At 36.7% G+C, this 17523-nt stretch overlaps 2 protein-coding genes and 1 pseudogene across 2 annotated transcripts; 2 read left to right on the forward strand and 1 right to left on the reverse strand.

The window, feature by feature from the left end:
• Window positions 1–2079: 2079 nt before the first annotated feature.
• LOC110650006 (growth-regulating factor 8-like) lies at window positions 2080–11885 on the forward strand (annotated as a pseudogene).
• Window positions 9468–11904, reverse strand: LOC110650008 (protein IQ-DOMAIN 17-like). The gene is made up of 5 exons (XM_021804785.2): window positions 11547–11904; window positions 11209–11451; window positions 10875–11120; window positions 10645–10782; window positions 9468–10555 (listed from the first exon to the last, which is right to left on the reverse strand). The coding sequence occupies exons 1-5, from the start codon at window positions 11670–11672 to the stop codon at window positions 9788–9790; spliced, it is 1521 nt and encodes a 506-aa protein (XP_021660477.2). The 5' UTR covers window positions 11673–11904; the 3' UTR covers window positions 9468–9787.
• Window positions 11905–13294: 1390 nt separating this feature from the next.
• LOC110650007 (uncharacterized protein At5g39865-like) lies at window positions 13295–14516 on the forward strand. The gene has a single exon (XM_021804784.2). The coding sequence runs from the start codon at window positions 13380–13382 to the stop codon at window positions 14376–14378; it is 999 nt and encodes a 332-aa protein (XP_021660476.2). The 5' UTR covers window positions 13295–13379; the 3' UTR covers window positions 14379–14516.
• Window positions 14517–17523: the final 3007 nt, after the last annotated feature.

The following is a 17523-nucleotide window of genomic DNA, read 5'->3' on the forward strand; positions in this document are numbered from 1 at the left end:
TTTATAAAAATTATATTCATATTCTAAACAAAATTATATTAATTTTAGGCTAAAGAATCACTAAAAAAGCTTTAATATTTTGTAAGTTATGGCTGTTTGAAATTAGGGTTTATATAAAATCCGATTTGCAGGATACCCAACTTATGGAGCCCATATCTCCCTTGTTTCTTAATTTTTTTGTGTAAATCTAGTGTCTAAAATTAATTTCAGAATCTTATGAATCTTTTCCAATTAATTTTGCATTCATATCTGTTGTGGTTAATGAGTTATGAATTTTACAAAAAAGTAGTATGATTCTGTCACTTAGAAAAGTTACGATTTATGTAGACCATTCGGCTAGGGTTTTGTTTGATTTATAAATTTTATGATCTTATATGATATGTAGGCTATCTTTTGTAATTTTTTTATGATTTTTAGGAATGTCTAACTATTTTTAAAAAATCGGATTTCTTGCTACCATTAATCTGCCAGAATTTAGAAATTATATATTCTTGTATTTTCTTGGGTTTTAATTGATATTTGATCTATTTTTCTGTGTTCTTTTAATTCAAGAAGTATTATGAAGTGTTTGGATCATGTTAGAAGACTTCGACCATTAGGTAGTTATAACTAATTAGAAATTTTAACCCTTTAGGAGACTAGAGTTAGAATCCAATGTAAATTGTTATTAATATTTTCTTTATTTTTTTTTATTTTCTTTAGTTTCTTTATTTTTTTATTACAAATAAAATTGGTAAGTAGCTCTAAGGTATGTACCAAAGAGGATTTTCGCGTAGAGCTTATGTGGAGCTAAACGGGAGTAAGCCAGGGATATCATTGACATACTAGAAGAGAAGACCATTTTTTAAGGGTAGCGTGCCTCAATGGCAACTGCATTTACCAATAAGTAAGTAGCTGTAAACTCCTCGAATAATCATTGGCATGAAATTGTAGTAATAATAGAATTTTTATTTGGTAAATTAAAATTAACTTTGTTTTTAATTTAACTGACTTTTGCATATAATTAATTTAAATAAATACTTTGTAAATTAAAATTAATCATGTTTGTAAATTAAACTAATATTGGCATATAAAATAAATTTAATTTAATATTTGATAATTGTAAAATAAATTTACATTTTAGAAATCTTTATTAGGTTGTGATTGTTTGGGCCTTATGTGATATTAGAATAAATTACACATGTGCATATCCTTAGGGCAACTTGGTGAAAATTAATTAATTAGGTTAAATAGAAATGTAGAGTTATTTGAAATTGAATTTATTTGTAAATTAAATTCTCAATAATAAATTAATTTTAGTCATCTGGTAAATATCATTTAAAAAATTAACAACCCCATAGATAGTAATTACTTGTACATGAAAATTGCGTGTAAACAACAACCCTTTTGTGAATTACTTGCGTATGTAGGATTAGAATTGCATTTTTTAGGATAAAGTTTAATAAATGAATAATAAACAAGACTTCTAGAAACATTAGTAGAGGACTAGCACTCGAATCAACGAGGTTAGACCAGACATAAGGGGTGCCTAACACCTTCCCCTTATGTACCCACTATCCCGAACCTAGACATTGGGCTATGGTAACGACGGTTGTGGAAACTCTGCAAGGAGTAAGTTGCCATCCATGACCCTCGGAAGAAACATTGAATATGTCCCGATTATTACCCGAGTGACGATTCCTGTCTATCTATGCTTTCATGACATAAATCCTTAATACCGTGATAGTGTTATGGGAAGACGGTACTTACTAGTGGTTTGATTCCATTAAGATTCTATGAAGTGCATGTGTAGGAATTGCTGTCTAAGGAGATGGTACTTAAATAAGATCATTGTGACTACTTAAATAAGATCATTGTGACTCTATCATCTTTTCTGGACATTACCTGGTGCATTTTATATAATTTTAATGGATGATATTTCGCCTCACGCCCTTTCTCCCCCTCTCTACAAATAGAGAGCAAGAGTTGAAATTTTTAGAGTGGGTTTTGTTTCAAGTGCTAGACATAGCGTGGCGTGAGTTCTAAGGGTTTCTTTCTTTCTTTTGATATGAAAGTTTAAGTTGGGTGGTAGATGTTGTTATGGGAACAAGAAATGGAGTTTCATATGTGGGTTTAAAGGAAGAAGCTAAAGCTATCGAGTGCGACGTTGCTTTGGGTTTAAATATGCAAGCTAAAAATTCCTGTAGAATGATGTCTCGTCATGAAGCGTCTCAGCTGTTATTATCATCTTCTTCTTCTTCTAGTGGTGGGGATGTTGGTTTTGATGGTGGTCGTGGTGGTCCAATGTGTTATAGTAGAAGTAACCGTGTTGCTTGTTTTAGCGATATATACGATGTGGTCAGTTCTGGTTCTGGTTCTGGTTCTGGTTCTAATTCTACTTCTGGTGCTAGCGATGCAGTAGCTGGGGCAAAGTCCCTGCACCCCTCAATTCTTCTTTTACGTTCAATCCGTCAGGTAAAGTACTTCTATTTTCTTTATCTATTGACTTGTATGATAATTTTAATTCTTGTCAGACTAGAGAGAAAAAAGGGTGAGGAGATATAAAGTTGCAGCAACCTTGCTTGTCTGGTTATAGGAGAAATTAATGACATCATCTGTGAATGCGGGAGACCCTTTCACAGCAGCTCAGTGGCACGATCTGGAAACACAGACCATGATTTACAAGTTCATGATGGCCTCTGCACCTGTCCCTCCCGAGTTACTTGTACCCATCACAAAAACTCAATCAAACACACCTTCCTCACAATCCCACGGTAAATATCGCAAAAACTATGTGACAATTTTGATTCTTTTCCAATGTATATGGTGTTGGTAGTTTGAATGAGTCAATAAGTCCTATTCTACAGGAGCTATTTTCTGTTAGTTAGTATATACTCTTACTGCTATATTTAGCATGTTTTAGCAGATATTTCGTTTTTCTGTTTGTAGTAAAGGCTATATAAAGCCTAGCATTTACTTCAATAAATATCACGTTCAAATCCAATTGTTCTGGTTTCTGTTTTGTTTCTTGTTAAACCTCACAATTGGTATCAGAGCCCCACTGGCCCTGTGAAAGCAACAATAGTTGAGTGATCAAACACCGCGAGGATGAGTGACGATAAGACCTTGACCAAAATTCCTCACTTTGATGGTCACTACGATCATTGGAGTGAGCTGATGGAGAATCTCCTTAGAGCTAAAGGTCTTTGGAGCTTGATAGAGAATGGTTTTGAAGAACCAAAGCAGGAAACGAGACTGACAGAGGCACAGCAGGCCCAACTTGACGATGCGAAAACCAAGGATCATCAAGTGAAGCATTATCTATTTCAAGCAATAGATAGGACAGTCTTTGAACAGATTCTGGATCGTCGGACAGCAAAAATAGTCTGGGATTCATTGAAGAAGAAGTTTGGTGGAAATTTGAAAGTGAAGAAATCTCTTCTTAACGACATTCTGAAGGAATTTGAGGTTCTTGAAATGAAACGAGATGAGACTATCACTGAATATTTTGCAAGGGTAATGGTGGTAGCAAACAAAATGAGAAGTAATGGAGAAGAAATGACGGATACCAAAATTATTGAGAAAATTTTGCGTACCCTCACAGATAAATTCACTTATGTTTGTGTATCCATTGAAGAGTCAAAAGATATTGAAACCATGTCTGTTGATGAACTCCAGAGCACCTTGGTGGTTCACGAACAAAAATTCCGACGTGTGCATAGGGAAGACGAAGACCAGGTGCTGAAAATTGAAGGCCGCTCAAACTCGACCAGCAGAGGAAGAGGCTCCTATAGAGGACGGGGACGAGGTAGAGGCAGAGCTGTGTTTAACCAAGCTACCGTTGAATGTTACAAATGCCATGATTTAGGGCATTTCCAATATGAGTGCCCGAATTCAAGCAAGGAAGCCAATTATGCCGAATTGGAGGAAGAAGATGAGTTGCTTCTAATGGCGTATGTCGAACTCCATGAGACCAGTAGGAGTGATGCCTGGTTCATAGATTCGGGTTGTTCGAATCATATGTGTGGTAACTCGAAGATGTTTTCAAGCTTAGACACCGATTTCACCCATTCGGTCAAGCTTGGAAATAACACAAGAATGAAGGTTACTGGAAAAGGGGTTATAAAACTGTTCCTGCAAGGGGTATGCTATACTATAAGTGATGTGTACTGTGTCCCTGAACTGAAAAATAACTTGCTGAGTGTAGGTCAATTACAAGAAAAGGGTGTCGCAATTTTGTTTAAAGACGGAGTGTGCAGCCTCTATCATCCACTGAAAGGAAAGATGGCGAATCGGTGATGAGTGCAAACCGCATGTTTATTACGCGGTGAAACACCTACTACGGTGGTTAATGAAAATTGTTTTCAAGTTGGCAGTACAGATGAATCGATTTTGTGGCACAATCGATATGGGCATCTCAGCTACAAAGGCTTACATACCTTGACTGACAAGAACATGGTTTTCGGATTGCCTAAAATCTCAACACCAACGTCCCCATGTGAAGCATGTGTAAAGGGAAAGCAACATCGGAACCCAATCCCAAAAAGGAGCAATTGGAGAGCAACAGAACAGCTGGGCCTTGTTCATGCTGATATATGTGGACCGATTACTCCGACTTGCGACCATAAGAGGTACTTGTTATGTTTTATAGATGATTTTTCAAGGAAAGCACGGTGTTTTTTCTTGTTGAAAAAGCGAAGCATTCTACCATTTTAAATGCTTTAAAGTGCTTGTGGAAAAAGAAATTGGGTTTCCAATTAAATGCTTGAGGACAGATAGAGGAGGGGAGTTCAACTCTACAGAGTTCACAGATTTCTGCAAGCAGCAGGGAGTAAAACGACAACTGACCATGGCCTATACTCCACAACAAAACGGAGTAGCTGAACGGAAGAATCAAACCGTGATGAATCTAGTGAGGGCAATTTTAACCGAAAAACAAATACCTAAAGTTTTTGGCGGAAGCGGTCTGATGGGCGTTTCATATTTTAAACAGATCACCCACACTAGCGGTAAAAGACAAGACTCCCGAGGAAGCTTGGAGTGGGGAGAAACCTTCAGTGGATTATTTCAGGGTTTTCGGTTGTGTCGGCCATGTACACATACCAGACGCAAAAAGAACAAAACTTGAAGTAAAGAGTACAAGCTGCGTATTCTTTGGATTTAGCCAAGAATCCAAAGGATACAGGATGTATGATCCGATTGCAAAAAAAATTGTTTACAGCCGCGATGTGGTGTTCGAAGAGAATCGGGCTTGGGATTGGAGCACAGACTCTCAAGAGAAACAATTACTTGAATTAGAATGGGGTAATGACATCAGCACAACTGAAGAAGAACACTCTGCTGGGCAAAACAATTCTGGAGATGCTGATGTTATTTTAACAACAGAGGGCACTTCCGATCTCGAAAGAGATTTGGGAGCAAGGGAGGGCAGAACCAGACGCCCCCCCATACGACTAACTGATTTTGTTTCAGGTGAGGGCTTGTCCGATGAAGATGAAACAAACATGATGGCCCACCTTGTGATCTCTCGATCCACAGTTATGAGGAAGCGAGAAAAGCAAAAATGGAGGATGGCCATGGATGATGAGATAAAATCCATTGAGAAGAATCACACCTGGTACTTGATGGATTTACCAGCTGGAGCCAAGAAGGTTGGCGTGAAGTGGATTTATAAGACAAAATTCAATGAGCATGGAGAGGTTGACAAATACAAAGCAAGGCTAGTCGTAAAAGGGTACACCCAGCAATACGGAATAGATTACACAGAGGTTTCGCTTTGTGGCTCGAATGGACACTGTTCGAATGATTATTGCTTTTGCAGCACAAAGAGGCTGGAAATTGTATCAGTTGGATGTCAAGTCAGCCTTCTTGCATGGAGAACTGGAGGAAGATGTGTACATCGAACAACCGAAAGGTTACGAGAAAGCAGGAAGTGAGAAAATGGTGTACAAGTTGAGAAAAGCCCTCTACGGTTTAAAACAGGCACCCAGGGCCTGGTTCAGTCGGATTGAGTCTTATTTTATCAAAGAAGGTTTTAGAAGCAGCTCCAATGAACAAACCTTGTTTGTCAAGAAGAAGGGAGAGAAAATTTTAATTGTGAGTGTATATGTAGATGATCCATATATACTGGTGATGATGATAAATTGCTTGCAGATTTTAAACATTCCATGGAAAACGAATTTGACATGACTGACTTGGGACCAATGAGGTTTTTTCTTGGCATTGAGATAATTCAACAGAATGCTGGAATTTTTATTTGCCAAAGGAAGTATGCTAGCGAAGTTCTACAACGATTTGGGATGGAGAACTATAATCCAGTAAGTAATCCGATTGTTCCTGGTCAAAAGTTGAGCAGAGATGAGGGAGGCGAGTCAGTTGATGCAACGCAATTCAAACAAATGGTGGGAAGCTTGATGTACCTCACAGCTTCACGACCCGATCTTATGTTCGTTGTGAGCTTCATTAGTCGGTTCATGGCCAACCCTACAAAGCTTCACTTTGCTGCAATAAAAAGGGTGCTAAGGTATTTAAAGGGGACTGTTAATTATGGACTTTTTTACAGAAGAGGTGGCGAAAGCAGGTTGGTTGGTTATACGGACAGTGACTATGCTGGCGACATAGATGACAAAGCAAAGCACCTCCGGTTATGCATTTTACATTTAGTGGAGGAGGCGTGGCGTGGTCTTCTATAAGCAACCCATTGTTACCTTGTCAACTACAGAAGCTGAATTCATAGCTGCAGCTGCTTGTGCTTGTCAAGCCATTTGGATGAGAAGAATACTAGAAGAAATTGGTCATTCACAGGAAGAAGGGACTGCTTTGATGTGTGATAATACTTCAACCATCAAGTTATCTAAAAATCCTGTTTTACATGGACGATCCAAGCACATAAGGGTGAGGTTCCATTTTCTCAGAGATTTAGTTAAAGAAGGTATTGTTGAATTACAGTTCTGTGGCACCAAAGAACAACTTGCAGATGTGATGACGAAACCACTCAAGTTAGAAGCTTTCCAGAAGCTGCGTCAAGAACTTGGTGTATGCACAGTTCAGTGTTGAACTAATTCCTGTACAGAGGAATGAGTTTAAGGGAGGGATTGTTGGTAGTTTGAATGAGTCAATAAGTCCTATTCTACAGGAGCTATTTTCTGTTAGTTAGTATATACTCTTACTGCTATATTTAGCATGTTTTAGCAGATATTTCGTTTTTCTGTTTGTAGTAAAGGCTATATAAAGCCTAGCATTTACTTCAATAAATATCACGTTCAAATCCAATTGTTCTGGTTTCTGTTTTGTTTCTTGTTAAACCTTAGATTAAGTACGTACTCATCATAAGATGAATTACACTTGTTTACCAGAGTCAAAAGGTTCAATAGAATTGGGGATTTCGGGGTGTAACTCTGATCTGGAGCCATGAAGATGCAAAAGAACAGATGGGAAGAAATGGAGGTGCTCAAGAGATGTGGCTCCAGACCAGAAGTATTGTGAGAGGCACTCCCACAAAAGCCGTCTCCGTTCAAGAAAGCCTGTGGAATTACACACCAACTCCATGGCCGACAACAGCAATAACAACATTACAAACACTAGATTAATCAAAAATAAAACTTTCACGGTCAATCAAACTGCCATTTATCTATGTTCCCCACTGCCATGGTCTCCGCTGCCACCTCATATGATCAACCCAGGTAAGTGAGTTGGTAATTTTATCTACACTGAAATGCTGAATTTTATGGTCATTGACCAAATGTCTTTATGTTTTTTGTAGCAGTTTATTTTCCTTTACTGGTCATTATAATCCACTGATAAATTAATTAATGGAGCATGCCTTGTTGTGAAGGAGCTTGGACTGGTTCTTGAAGGGTGAGACGGTTGTTGTTGGTAGTAGTTCCATTCGGGAATGGTGTCATCTGAAGGGAGACTGCATAAAGGGCGATAAGAAATTGTATCATTTCCAACATGATTTTAGAGAAGGACAGCTCGACTCAAATTCGTATATGAATTTAAAAGGAAGCCACTCACTGCAAGGTCATCGCCTACATGATAATTGGAGTTTGTTATTAAGCCCCAAATCAATAACCTCCTTGGAAGTAACGCTAAATCCCAGCAACCAGACACAAGCACAAGAGACACGGCACTTCTTAGATGTTTGGTCATCAGCAGCGGGAGAGAGCAGCGGCGGAATTGCCCACGAGTGTTGTGTTTCTTCAAGGGAGAAGCTACTGCCACTCTCATCTCTTACCTTGTCAATGTGTGGTGGTACTGAAACTAAGGAAAACGAAAATGGACAAGCGGGCAATTTTGGGATCGTTGGATCGGACAAAGAAGGTGTGTGTTGTACACCGCGAAAGCGTGTAAACTGTAAATAAATAAGGCAAGCATACAAAATATCAATATTTACGTCATAGAGCTATATCCACAGATATGTCATCTTCCATTATCATCAATAATAAATCATCATTACAAACTCAAAGCTATATTACCCATAAATCCAATTACGCCCAAGAGAACCCACACTACTCATAGTTAATATATTAATTAGTCTCTCTCAGTTTACTCTAGATATAAACCAATATATTTAATATTACAATAATTTACTACAAAGGATATCTTCGACTATACGGGCAAGAGCCCTCTCACTAATGGACTAATGGACAAGAATCCATTCCTCTTGAATTTTATGTCCTTTCTCTATCTTAGTCCAAAGTCTTTCTCCATAACAATGAGTAAAAACCCCTCATCAATGAGCAAAACTAAATCCGCAGCAATTGGCAAGGTCCCTCTCGACAGCCTCACTCCATAAGCTGAAAGCCAAATAATCTTTTTCACCATTCTCCTATTTATAATACTCAAATCTAATATGATTAGATGTCTCACTCAATTTAGAAATAACACTAAAATAAGAATTATACTCTAAATAGGAAATATTCCTGTATCCTATTAAGAAAATATTTCTCTCACTCAAATTAAAAAAAATTCTATCCAAATTCTACTTAGATTTTGAGTCATAATTCTAACAGTGTGGATGTTCTGAGACTCCAGTGGATGGCCCATGGTTCATGGATGGGTTCACCAGGTGGACCATTAGCTGAAGCCTTGTGCCTTGGCATTTCAACCGGTGCAAAAGCTGATTCGAATTTGGCATTGTCTCATGGCAGCAGCTATGGCACCACTGCCAGTATAAACAAAAGAAGCTAACAATGGTTTTTAATTGTATTGTAATAGCTAGCTAGGCGTAAGCTGATGTACCTTCGATGTCATTAAATTACTAGATTTAGAGCTGAGCCAACAATGTTACTTAGTTGGGTAATCTCGCCCACTCCACATTTTCTGTCCCATTAGTAATCTAGGTTGCAATGGTTGAACCAGGAGGAGTAGTTCGTTGCCTGGACTGGTCCCTGATGACTCTCTGGTGTTTTTGGTTCAGTCTTCTAATGTGTAGGTTCTTTTTGTTTATAACGATGGAAAAAGGAATTAAAAAAAAAAAAAAAACCATAAGCATGCAATAGCCAAAAAAATCCCTCCATGCCTTGATCTGGAATCTTAGGTAGTTACTACAAAAAAAATCCTAAAAGTATTAATTAGGACTATTTGACATGGCAAGAACAAATGCAAGACCCTTTTTCGCTCTCCCCTTCAGCTTATTCATCGTTAATTGCACAAGTAATTCCCCATTGAATTTGGGTCATCATACTGTTATGACAATAGAGGAAAAAGCAAAAATAAATAAATAAATAAAAATAGTCATAGATAAAAACAATAATGATTCTAGTTAACCAGTTTGTTTAATATATTCATATCCAATAAAATTTGCCTACTTTAACCACCTTAGATCAGTAGTTGAACAGGGAGATATTTCCCCACCACCAATGCTCTCAGTGTAGCATGTAGAGTAGTTTGACCGGTGCTCCATTCCAAAACATCCACCTTGCACACTCTTAAAGCTGGGGCTTCTCAGGTTCTGGCTAAAGCTACTATAATCAATTCTAATGCCACAATGAGGCTCAGGAGCTGGATATGACAGGCGTTTCTTTGCTGTTCCACCGCGTTCTCTATCAGGCGTGGATGGCCTGTGCCTCGGTGCGCTCTGGGACCTTGCCCGAGCCTTTGCAGATTGAGTGGCTGCCATATAGTTTGGCATTGCAGCAGTGGCAGTAACCCCACTTGCGCACATTCCATAGCGGTATCTGGAGCCTAGGCTTGGTGTAAGTGCTGCTGAGTAGCATTTTTCCTCTTTTGCACATCGAGGGCTTGCAGAACGGACTTGAAGGGGTTTGGTTTTGCAGGGAGATGGGGTGATGGGTGATTGGTGGAAATGGATATTATGATGTGCTCTAAGAAGAGGGGAAGTCTGTTTTTGTTGGTGATTTTGAGATTGTGATCTTCGAGCAGCAGTTGGAGTAGAATAAGAGCAAGGCCTAGAAGGGTCAATTTCTACAGTTTTTATATCTTCCCTTCTATCAGCTGATATTCTGCTACTGCTCTCCATTTGCTTCGTAGCCATCGAGCGGTCAAACCATCTTGTTCCTTCTTCTAGCTCCTTCTCGTCCCCTGCTGACGGGCTTCTTCGAGAAGTCCATATCTTTATTTCGATACGAAGATATCAAGAGTTAGCTCATCAGTAATTTCTAAAAGCTGCAAAAGCAGGTGTATATAGGGAGAGAGCCAAACCTTGCTAGAGAAAGCGTAAGCAAGAGCTTTTTGGCGTTTCAAAGCAGCTTCCTTTTTACTTTGCAGCATGACCTCAATCTCCTCACTTGTATGTAGGTGGTCATCACAATCATCTTGAATGGAGGTTAAATCTCTTGACTGTAATTAAAAGCCCATTATAACTAATTAAGTTTTTCTTAATTAAAATGTGAACATTGATCAATTAATGCAACTGCGACAGCATTACTTACGGTAGACCTCCTCTTGCGGATGTCTTGGAGATATCTAGATTCCCATAGGCCATTGGTTTCAACAAACATGGACTTTCTGCTCCCTTCATGTGAAAGTCTTGCACGTTGGTCGCAGACACGATCTTGAACTCGAACCAAAGCTTGCATGCACTTTAGTGTTAATTTTGCTTGCTTTCTAACATTATGTCCTCTCACTAAAGCTTGAAGCTTAACTAGCCCTTTAAGTGCTCCTAGAGCTCTCCTTGCCTTGGATCAAGAATCAGGACCAGCATTTATTAAGCTAAAAATGAAAAATAAAGTACAAAATATAGATGGCAATCCCTTCATTCCTTACTAGGTAGCCTCTAAAAGCTGTTTGAATGACCACAGCAGCCCACTGTTCTCTAACGAAACTGGAAGGCCTAGTGAGCCTATTCATCTGCACTGCTGCTTGGGCTGTTGCTGCTGCGGCTGCTGCCCCTCTAATTGCACGCCTCTGCTCACCATCCGATATAGGACTTACCGTGGTGTTTGCTTCACATTGTTGAACGTGATTGCCATTGAGCTTTCTGAAAAGCCATCTTCGTTTCTCTCTCATCTGCAAAAACCCAAAAATTTATGCACCAAGAAATCATTTATCGATGCAGAAACATTGTTGAAGTTGCACATACAAGTCATTGAACCTATTATTACCTTTTCTTCCTCTTGTTGGTCGTGTTCTTCTCTTCTTCTGCTACTCTTTTTCTCATTCTCTTTAGTTGGAGACCTAAATGCTCTTTTCACTATTGTGAACCATGAGGTACCGCTCTTCTTTCCCATGAAGAGGTGTAGGAAATTTAACTTTGTGGGATTACATGAAAACTGAGGGTATAGAGAGGAGGTAGAGGGGGTACTGTATTTGCATTGATTCCTTTAGAATTAAAGAAAAAGAATGAAATGAATGAAAGAAAGGAGTGGTGAATGTGATATTTATTTGTCGGTGCAGAATCTAGGAGTTCCAATTTATGTTCTAAAGGCGTAGGTGTTTTGTAGTAGCATGAGAAAAAAACTAATGGAGAAGTCAGAAAGCGTGAATAACTTTGAAAATAAAAGTGGGAGGTAAAGAGATATTGAAGGGCACCCGTGCGTGTTCTTGCCTTCAGGAAAAAGAAAAAAAAAAAGCACTAGAGAATCCAAAGTCCATTAAAAATAGGATTAAGCATGCATTTAAGTAACAACAACTGAGTATCTCTGCTATTGCATTCACGTGTTATGAGCAGCGAGAGAAAGGTTGTGATTCTTGCGAATATTTTAAGACCTCGAAGACCACCATGCCACCAGAACCAACTTATTTCACTATATTTTGCTATATATAAAAAACAAAAAAATTTTTTTTTTTTTTAGTGGGTTGGAAGAAAGAGTCTGGCTTCATTTCTCGGTGAACTGGTCAAAGCTGTTCCCACTCTGTCGTCTACTGTACCTTGTACTTTCTCTTGTCTGAATTTCAACGATAAAGACAAACGATATATATAAATGGGATGCAACTTATTCTAATGTTCCTTGTTGAAGGTGAGGATACATTTGTATCTTAGGTTGCGGGACATGACTGTTTCTCCTCTCCACTTCTCCTTTATTAAAGTAAAAAAAAATAATAATAATAAATAAATAAAATTAAAATTAAATGGATTATTTGGAATGTAATTCTTAATTTTTTTAATTATTTATTAAAATTGGTCCAAGAAATGAAGCATTTAAGTTTTGATCTGTAGGAGCTGGCCGTTGTTGGTGTTTATTCTTGAGGCTTGAGAGGAATGGATAACGATTCATGTCCTCATTTACCCACCAATTATGATGATCGATAACGGGCGGACTATTTTGCTTGGTTTTGAATTTGTTTTCCCCGAAAGAATTCTATTTCTAGCTTCCAAGTAAATTCAATTTTGTATATTCACTCTTCCTGAACCAGTTTTGCAATGATAAATTTTGATTTCTTTTTTGTAATGGTATTCTTCTGGGACTTAACATGTGCAGTATTTTTTTATGGACAAATTATTAAAATTATATAATCAAATTAATTCAATTAATTAGAATAAACCTCTTTTTCTTATTAATTAGGATTCAATTCAATTTTTTTTTAAATTATGAATATATTTAATTAATATGAAAAATTTACATTCAAATTTGTTTTAAAAAAAAATTAAATTTCAATTTGATTATGTAGATTAAATTAAATTTAAAAATTAATCATCAGGTTGGTCTGGGCCCAAAGCAATGATTGGGCCTTGGGTTTTTGAAGCATGTCATGTAATGAAAATGAAAATGAAAATGAAAATGGGCATGGATTCAATAAACCACCAACAGGCCACGTCCCCTGCAATTAATTTCAAATGAATTTGAGCGCCCAAATTCCAACCAACCGAAAAAGCCTTCATCCGCCCCTTTTCTCTCTCTCTCTCTCTCTCTCTCTCTCTCTCTCACTCTCTCATATTGTCTCTCTTCAAATTTCAAATTCAATCGGAGACGAAGATTCACACACTAGCTCTCCTCATGGGCTGCGTATCTTCCAATTTGCTAAACAACGATGACGACTTCACTCAACTCGGCAGCTCAGCGCTCAGTCACCACATTGTCTCCCTCACCTCCACTACCTATGGTCTCCTCAATCTTGACCCACCTCCTCAGTCCTCCGCCACCACTCCCCCAACCCCACCCATTCGTTTCACCCTCGGTTCCATCTTCCCTAGCCCACTCTGCGAGCCCAAGTCTCTCTGGTCCGATCCTAGGCCTCTCCACTCTGATTGCCCTGAAACCATCAATTCTTGGGAGCTAATGTCTGGTCTCGACAATGATAGCTTCCGCTTTTCTCCCATTGTCAAGAAAGACCAGACTCATTTAACAAGCAAAGAGAACTATAGTCCCGATTTCGCCTTCAACCCTACTCTTGAATCCAATGTCTTGAAGCCCTTGAAGGACAGCTTTTTTGCCAATTCTACTCCTGGGTCCACCCCCCTCAAACATAATGTGCATTCCCTGGATAGATACGAGAAATTGTGTCCGCCAAATGGGGAAAACAGAGTTGTGATCTACACCACAACATTGAGGGGCATAAGAAAGACATTCGAGGCATGCAATGTTGTTCGCACAGCAATTGAAGGATTTGGGGTATTAATTTGCGAGAGAGATGTGTCGATGGATCGCGGGTTTAGAGAGGAGTTAAGGGAGTTGATGAAAGGGATGGAGGGAGAGGCAACGATGCCGCCAAGGATGTTTGTGAAGGGAAGGTATGTAGGTGGGGTGGAGGAGGTGATGAATATAGTGGAGGAGGGGAAAATGGGAGACCTGCTGCAGGGCTTGCCAAAGAAGAGAGGGGGTATGTGTGATGGGTGTGGGGATGCGAGGTTCCTTCCATGTTTTTCGTGCAATGGAAGCTCTAAGATAGTGATGGTGGTGAAGGAGGGGTTAGGGCAGAAGCAAAGGAGGACGGTGGTGGTCAGATGTCCTGATTGCAATGAGAATGGACTGGTGCTTTGCCCCATTTGTGCCTGAAACTGCAGACTAGCCTGTGTTTTATCGAGTTGGCTTTCGTAAAATCAAATGCTAAATCGTTTATTTGCGTCATGACAAGTAAATTATCACGATTTACTTGTTAGAATTTGAAAGGAAATGATAATTTTCTGTTCCGAATTTTGATCCATCTAATGGAATGTGATTCATTCCAAAATACTCTCAAAAAGAAATTAACAAAAAAAAAGGGGGCAGAGGATAATTTACGAGTTAGTGTCCTAATTATATGTGAAAATAATTTTCGAGTGATATCTAATTAGGTTCATAGCTCATGCAAATGTATCACCAGAATCCGGATGAGTCATTTATCAAAGTTGTTTTGGGGGGTTGTTGCTTCTGCCTAATTCCCATTTCTTCTTAATTGCTTGATCAAGAAGAAGCAAATTCAGCTAACTAAAAAATTCTTTACAGTGGAAACTCAATATTTTATCTATTTATTTATTTTAATTAATTAATAATAATTTAATATATTTATTTAAAAAAAATATTTTATTGAATGATTTACTTATATATATATATATATTATTTTAAAAATTAAATATATATCTGTAATCTGAACAACTCAGTTTAATAATAACTCTTATCTCACTCTATACCTAATAGAATTCTTGAAATATATATACTATAATCATCCCATTCTGCTATACTTTGCTCTCAAAACTTGTTTATCACTTTCTTTTATACCAAATACTCTTAACAGGTATTTTCATTATCTTTTATTTATTGTTATACATATATATATAAATTTACGATTTATAATCTGATATGCGGAAAGAATTTCTAAATTTTTACTTCTCTATTCATCACCTTCGATTCTGTTTTTAAGGTAAAAATTCTCATTCTTTGTTCAATAACAGGTGAATTTAATTTTATTTTCTTTGCTCGAAATGTTACAATTACCCTAGAAATTTATATTTTTTTTCTTTCTTTGACCATTAGTATTGAATTGGGCTGATCATTATTAATGTGGGATATATATATATTGTTGTTAAGTTATTATTATTATTATATTAATTTTTTTTTCTTTTCAATATATATTCAATGGGTCTGTCATATTAATTTAGTTGATCAAATTTTTACGATATTTTGGGTATATAGGAGATTCGTCTTTCAATTTGTCAGCTAAATTGTCTCTCTTTCATTGAGTATAACTATTGTTTTGGAGGTTTCAGGTGAGTGATAATTATAGTACATGATATCGTTTTAGTTCCTTTTAAAATTTCTTAGCATTAAATTTATTACTAAATGAAATTTTAAATCAATATTTTAATAATTATTTTACATGTGATTTTCTAGAGTTTTATTTTATTATTGAATTTTATTTCGATTATATTAAATAATTAATTTTATCAATTATCTCTGCATTAGAGCCATTAGAATTTCGAAAATAGGATTTTAATGTCTTTATATTGATTAATATCTGAATATAAAATTTATCGATGTATTACACTGAATTTATTTGAGATTGATTTGATTTTTTTAACTCTCTGAAATTATTAAAATAAACTATTGAAATTGCACTATCAGTTATTATTTGCTATCTGAAGTTTTTTTTTTATTTTGATTGATTTGTACAATTTGATTTTTTGTTTTGAATTGGTATCTGTGCCTAGTATCTGTATCTGCTATTTGGCCCCGACGTATGGACTATCACGATATTAGGTTGCATCATTGAGTCATGCATCATTGCACTTTATGGTTTACATTAGTATCATATGCATTGATATCTGTGAATGAGGAGGAAGGTATCTAATATCTGGTAGCGCACTTACCATCTGGCTTTTGGTGACGTGGGGTATCATCACCCTGGTGTACTGTATCATAAAATTTTATTGAATGAACTTCTTTTATATATATGTTTTATGAAATTATTTTATTGATGATTTTGATAGCATGAGCATGATTTTATTGAATGAAAAATTTATTGTGAAATTAATCAAGTGTCTGCTTGTTCCTATTCCATTATGTACTATAATTATTATCCACTGAGCATTAGCTCAAACCACGTTTTCTCTATCTGTTATCTGTTTCAGATCAGTAGAATTCTGCAGTTGATTCAAATATTCTGTCCATTTTCTGGAGAGGGACAATCTTTAACTTGTTCTAATAGTATGCCCGAATTTATGTTTCCTCTGGCTAATAATTAGTTTAGTTTATTGAATAGTTTAAATTTGTATTTGAAATCTGTAGAGACTCCGCAGTTTACTTATGGGATATTTATAATGTTTATTCAGTATTTTGTTTATTTGAATTTTGTCTATTTTTTTTAGGATTAGTAATGTCACACCCTACTCCTCGTAAGATGTAACATGATCCCTTAGTATATCTAATAAATTACCGTACTTCATCAATCGGTAACCCATTAAATATACTACAAGGGATTTTAAAACCATTTACGATCATTTTTATAGTGGTTGGAACGTTGGATATTTATTAAAAAGCCCTTAATTGAAATTTTGATCGTGGATCAAATCCTCGCTTGAAATCTGATGTTACGAAAATTTTTCAAAATTTCGGCAGAGTGCCGACTGTATTTTGAAAAGACAGTTCTTCAAAACCTGAAAATAAAAATACTCCCAATATGTTTTCTCAACCACAACTCCAATAAAATCCATTTCACCTCCCAATTCAATCCCATACAAGAAGCTCAATTTGCAATCAAACGCAATTTGATTTAAACCAACACTGAACCATCTCATTTCAATCTCACAAATTTTCAATGTAAAGGAAATAAGTTATCATTCACAAAATACAAGAATTTAAATATTTACATTTATTGAAGTACTAAAATTAGTATAACAAAACTTTATAAGTAATTAAAATCTCAAACTAATATTACAGTAATTTGTATTTGATTACATTCCAAAATAATATTACAAAAGTATTTATGCAATTGCACAAATGAAATTACATACATATAATTACATGATTGCATTAAAATCTAATGTACAAGGGTATACCTATAATATACCCGAAGCTAGTCTTAATGTGTTTTCAAGGCGCAGCTTCAAGTGATTTCACTCAACTGCTCTATCCTTACTTCCACCTGCGACAGCATACAAAGCTATCGCTGAGTGATGAATTCAGTGGTGCATAACTATAATTTAAAATGTAATACAATATACAT

This window comes from Hevea brasiliensis, chromosome 16 (assembly GCF_030052815.1).
Source record: "Hevea brasiliensis isolate MT/VB/25A 57/8 chromosome 16, ASM3005281v1, whole genome shotgun sequence".
NCBI lineage: Eukaryota > Viridiplantae > Streptophyta > Magnoliopsida > Malpighiales > Euphorbiaceae > Hevea > Hevea brasiliensis.

Bases quoted from the DNA above. Each gene is read 5' to 3' on its own strand.
- LOC110650008 (XM_021804785.2), bottom strand. From the start codon at position 11,672: ATGGGAAAGAAGAGCGGTACCTCATGGTTCACAATAGTGAAAAGAGCA. The intron at 11,452-11,546 runs GTAATAATAGGT...GGGTTTTTGCAG, and splicing joins ACCAACAAGAGGAAGAAAAG to ATGAGAGAGAAACGAAGATG. The intron at 10,556-10,644 runs GTTTGGCTCTCT...ATCGAAATAAAG, and splicing joins CTTACGCTTTCTCTAGCAAG to ATATGGACTTCTCGAAGAAG.
- LOC110650007 (XM_021804784.2), top strand. From the start codon at position 13,380: ATGGGCTGCGTATCTTCCAATTTGCTAAACAACGATGACGACTTCACT.